Source organism: Bufo bufo, chromosome 2, assembly GCF_905171765.1.
Source record: "Bufo bufo chromosome 2, aBufBuf1.1, whole genome shotgun sequence".
Taxonomy (NCBI): Eukaryota; Metazoa; Chordata; class Amphibia; order Anura; family Bufonidae; genus Bufo; species Bufo bufo.
This window is the reverse complement of record NC_053390.1, coordinates 839,561,510-839,566,743: the sequence shown is the minus strand read 5'-3', so window position 1 is coordinate 839,566,743 and position 5,234 is coordinate 839,561,510. Positions and strand designations below refer to the sequence as shown.

General features: G+C 59.1%; 1 protein-coding gene across 1 annotated transcript in view; it reads right to left on the bottom strand.

Moving 5' to 3' along the window:
- Positions 1-1,314: 1,314 nt before the first annotated feature.
- The window catches only part of TTC31 (tetratricopeptide repeat domain 31), a 40,341-nt gene continuing 36,421 nt past the window's right edge, over positions 1,315-5,234 (bottom strand). Inside the window, exons 9-15 of the mRNA XM_040419480.1 lie at positions 2,412-2,553; positions 2,216-2,317; positions 2,065-2,134; positions 1,871-1,988; positions 1,728-1,802; positions 1,559-1,661; positions 1,315-1,477 (exon numbers count right to left, since the gene is read on the bottom strand). Coding sequence (XP_040275414.1) covers positions 1,376-1,477; positions 1,559-1,661; positions 1,728-1,802; positions 1,871-1,988; positions 2,065-2,134; positions 2,216-2,317; positions 2,412-2,553 — 712 coding nt within the window. The 3' untranslated portion in view covers positions 1,315-1,375. The remainder of the gene's footprint in view (positions 1,478-1,558; positions 1,662-1,727; positions 1,803-1,870; positions 1,989-2,064; positions 2,135-2,215; positions 2,318-2,411; positions 2,554-5,234) is intronic.

Here is a 5,234-nt window from a genome sequence, read left to right as displayed (position 1 = left end):
TTTAACCCTTCCATCCACCATCCTGAGAGCCGCTATCAGCAGAGCATTAACCTTTCCATCCACCATCCTGAGAGCCGCTATCAGCAGAGCTTTAACCCTTCAATCCACCATCCTGAGAGCCGCCATCAGCAGAGCTTTAACCCTTCCATCCACCATCCTGAGAGCCGCCATCAGCAGAGCTTTAACCCTTCCATCCACCATCCTGAGAGCCGCTATCAGCAGAGCTTTAACCCTTCCATCCACCATCCTGAGAGCCGCTATCAGCAGAGCTTTAACCCTTCCATCCACCATCCTGAGAGCCGCCATCAGCAGAGCTTTAACCCTTCCATCCACCATCCTGAGAGCCGCTATCAGCAGAGCATTAACCCATCACTGCCCCATCCTGAGAGCCGCTATCAGCAGAGCATTAACCCTTCCATCCACCATCCTGAGAGCCGCTATCAGCAGAGCTTTAACCCTTCAATCCACCATCCTGAGAGCCGCCATCAGCAGAGCTTTAACCCTTCCATCCACCATCCTGAGAGCCGCTATCAGCAGAGCTTTAACCCTTCCATCCACCATCCTGAGAGCCGCTATCAGCAGAGCATTAACCCTTCCATCCACCATCCTGAGAGCCGCTATCAGAAGAGCTTTAACCCTTCCATCCACCATCCTGAGAGCCGCTATCAGCAGAGCATTAACCCATCACTGCCCCATCCTGAGAGCCGCTATCAGCAGAGCTTTATCCCTTCCATCCACCATCCTGAGAGCCGCTATCAGCAGAGCATTAACCCTAAACTGCCTCATCCTGAGAGCCGCTATCAGCAGAGCTTTAACCCTTCCATCCACCATCCTGAGAGCCGCTATCAGCAGAGCATTAACCCTTCCATCCACCATCCTGAGAGCCGCTATCAGCAGAGCTTTAACCCTTCAATCCACCATCCTGAGAGCCGCTATCAGCAGAGCTTTATCCCTTCCATCCACCATCCTGAGAGCCGCTATCAGCAGAGCATTAACCCTTCCATCCACCATCCTGAGAGCCGCTATCAGAAGAGCTTTAACCCTTCCATCCACCATCCTGAGAGCCGCTATCAGCAGAGCATTAACCCATCACTGCCCCATCCTGAGATCTGCTATCAGCAGAGCTTTATCCCTTCCATCCACCATCCTGAGAGCCGCTATCAGCAGAGCATTAACCCTTCCATCCACCATCCTGAGAGCCGCTATCACATGAGTATTAACCCTTCTGTCCCCCATCACAACGCCCGCCATCAGAGTTTTAACCCTTCACTCGTCTCTCCTGCCTGCGACCAATAAGATGGCAGACGTGATTGTATAAAGACTCCTTTATTGTGACCCCCCTCTTCCTCCACGGTGTCGGATCCACGCCTGCCCCTCACTTCCCCGACTTTCTGGCTCCGCTGCCTCCAGGGTTCAGGCTGGAGTGCTCGGGGTTCCGCAGCTGTAGATTTAATGTGGTTCCCTCAATGATCAGGCCCTAGGACACAGAGGGTAAGATCTGTCAACAGCAGCAGGCAGACACAGTGAGCAGTGGAGCGGTACAGGCGGCGGGTGGTACCTGCAGGGATCGGAAGGCGGCCTCTGCGGCGTCTTTACTGGCGAAGTTTATGAAGGCACAGGTCCTGGTGTACAGGATACGCAGGGAATGAATGGCACCAAACCTGCAGGGAGAGCAGAGTTATTGACCCCAGCGAGGAGAACCGCAGAGACCCCCGCCCGGCACTTACGCTGAAAACTGCGATCGCAGCACGTCCTCCGTGATCCTGCTGGTGATGTTCCCAACCCAGATGGGGTAGAGTATGCTACAGAAAATGGGAGACCGTTATAGACTGCCATCAGAGCCCCTCCCCCATACGGGTCACAGTGCTACCTGCTGACTGGCTTCGGTGGAGGCACGTGATGGGGCGCAGCCTTGGGTGCGGAGTGTCCTCCATTAGATCTTGTGTAAACCGTGTTACGAAACACTCTACTATTCTGTCCTAAAGAACCTATGAGAAAGTCACCGGAGACATGAGCGCTGCCCATCCCCCATCATCGCCCCCCTGCTCTCCGGCGCCCCCTTACCCGGTGGAGTCGGCTGCTGGCTCAGAGGAGGGTTACTCGGGAGGATTTTCCTTGTGGACATCGTCAGCATCTACGTGAGACATCAGCAGGAGATTCGGAGGGCATTTAAGGACACAGGTGGGGGCGGGGCTGTGAAGGGGGAGGGGCTCACCTGCAGCTTCTGCTGACAGTCCGCTACCTCCTGCGCCGCCTCCACGCGATTGAGGTCACATGATAAGACCCGCTGGAATGCTGTAATGGCCTCAGAGTATCTCTGCAGATAAAGATGGAGGACAGAGGTCATACAGGTCACGTGGTCGCCCCCCCCAGCTGGGAAGAAGGAGACCAGCAGCGTCCTCTCCATTTACCTTCAGTCCCTTCAGGGCCTTTCCTTTCCGGAAATGTCCCTTTATAAAGTGCGGCTGCAGCTCTAGAGACTTCTCAGCATCCTGCAGCGCCTCCTTATAATGGCCGAGGCGCTCATGACTGTACGAGCGATTCCCCAGAAACCTGCCAGGAGGAGAGTGAGAGGAACACGGCCAAAAACTAAATAAATTCAAGGAAGGGGGAAAGCAGGAGGAGAGCGAGAGCAGAGCAGGCAGGAGACGAGGAGGAGGAGGAGCAGAGCAGACAGGAGACGAGGAGGAGGAGGAGAGCAGGCAGGAGACGAGGAGGAGCAGAGCAGACAGGAGACGAGGAGGAGGAGAGCAGGCAGGAGACGAGGAGGAGGAGAGCAGGCAGGAGACGAGGAGGAGGAGCAGCAGAGCAGGCAGGAGACGAGGAGGAGGAGCAGCAGAGCAGGCAGGAGACGAGGAGGAGGAGGAGGAGCAGAGCAGGCAGGAGACGAGGAGCAGAGCAGGCAGGAGACGAGGAGGAGGAGCAGAGCAGGCAGGAGACGAGGAGGAGGAGGAGCAGAGCAGACAGGAGACGAGGAGGAGGAGGAGCAGAGCAGACAGGAGACGAGGAGGAGGAGAGCGAGAGCAGAGCAGGCAGGAGACGAGGAGGAGGAGGAGCAGAGCAGACAGGAGACGAGGAGGAGGAGGAGCAGAGCAGACAGGAGACGAGGAGGAGGAGGAGAGCAGGCAGGAGACGAGGAGGAGGAGGAGAGCAGGCAGGAGACGAGGAGGAGGAGGAGAGCAGGCAGGAGACGAGGAGGAGCAGAGCAGGCAGGAGACGAGGAGGAGGAGCAGGAGAAGCAGGCAGGAGACGAGGAGGAGGAGCAGGAGAAGCAGAGCAGGCGATGAGGAGGAGCAGAGCAGGCAGGAGACGAGGAGGAGGAGCAGAGCAGGCAGGAGACGAGGAGGAGGAGCAGAGCAGGCAGGAGACGAGGAGGAGGAGCAGAGCAGGCAGGAGACGAGGAGGAGGAGCAGAGCAGGCAGGAGACGAGGAGGAGGAGCAGAGCAGGCAGGAGACGAGGAGGAGGAGCAGAGCAGGCAGGAGACGAGGAGGAGGAGCAGAGCAGGCAGGAGACGAGGAGGAGGAGCAGAGCAGGCAGGAGACGAGGAGGAGGAGCAGAGCAGGCAGGAGACGAGGAGCAGAGCAGAGCAGGCAGGAGACGAGGAGCAGAGCAGGCAGGAGACGAGGAGGAGGAGCAGAGCAGGCAGGAGACGAGGAGGAGGAGCAGCAGAGCAGGCAGGAGACGAGGAGGAGGAGGAGCAGAGCAGGCAGGAGACGAGGAGCAGCAGAGCAGGCAGGAGACGAGGAGCAGCAGAGCAGGCAGGAGATAAGGAGGAGGAGGAGGAGAAGCAGAGCAGGCGATGAGGAGGAGCAGAGCAGGCAGGAGACGAGGAGGAGGAGCAGAGCAGGCAGGAGACGAGGAGGAGGAGCAGAGCAGGCAGGAGACGAGGAGGAGGAGCAGAGCAGGCAGGAGACGAGGAGGAGGAGCAGAGCAGGCAGGAGACGAGGAGGAGGAGCAGCAGAGCAGGCAGGAGACGAGGAGGAGGAGGAGCAGAGCAGGCAGGAGACGAGGAGCAGCAGAGCAGGCAGGAGACGAGGAGGAGGAGGAGGAGCAGCAGAGCAGGCAGGAGATAAGGAGGAGGAGGAGGAGGAGGAGAAGCAGAGCAGGCGATGAGGAGGAGCAGAGCAGGCAGGAGACGAGGAGGAGGAGCAGAGCAGGCAGGAGACGAGGAGGAGGAGCAGAGCAGGCAGGAGACGAGGAGGAGGAGCAGAGCAGGCAGGAGACGAGGAGGAGGAGCAGAGCAGGCAGGAGACGAGGAGGAGGAGCAGAGCAGGCAGGAGACGAGGAGGAGGAGCAGAGCAGGCAGGAGACGAGGAGGAGGAGCAGAGCAGGCAGGAGACGAGGAGGAGCAGAGCAGGCAGGAGACGAGGAGGAGCAGGAGCAGAGCAGGCAGGAGACGAGGAGGAGCAGGAGCAGAGCAGGCAGGAGACGAGGAGGAGCAGGAGCAGAGCAGGCAGGAGACGAGGAGGAACAGAGCAGGCAGGAGACGAGGAGGAGCAGGAGCAGAGCAGGCAGGAGACGAGGAGGAGCAGGAGCAGAGCAGGCAGGAGACGAGGAGGAGCAGGAGCAGAGCAGGCAGGAGACGGGGAGGAGCAGGAGCAGAGCAGGCAGGAGACGAGGAGGAGCAGGAGCAGAGCAGGCAGGAGACGAGGAGGAGCAGGAGCAGAGCAGGCAGGAGACGAGGAGGAGCAGGAGCAGAGCAGGCAGGAGACGAGGAGGAGCAGGAGCAGAGCAGGCAGGAGATGAGGAGGAGCAGGAGCAGAGCAGGCAGGAGATGAGGAGGAGCAGGAGCAGAGCAGGCAGGAGATGAGGAGGAGCAGAGCAGGCAGGAGATGAGGAGGAGTAGAGCAGGCAGGAGATGAGGAGCAGGAGCAGAGCAGGCAGGAGATGAGGAGCAGGAGCAGAGCAGGCAGGAGATGAGGAGCAGGAGCAGAGCAGGCAGGAGATGAGGAGCAGAGCAGGCAGGAGATGAGGAGGTGCAGAGCAGGCAAGAGATGAGGATGATGAGGAAGAGGAGGAGGTTCAGAGCAGGCAGGATATGAGAAGGAGAAGCAGAGCAGGCAGGATATGGGGAGGAGGAGCAGAGCAGGCAGGAGAGGAAGAGGAGCGGCAGAGCATGCAGATTTATGTAAAAATGGTAAAATATCATTCATACCACAAGCTGCATGTGGCTACCAGACCCCAAATACCCCCGCACATCCACAGGGAGAAAAGCCCACTTTCATCAGGGGTC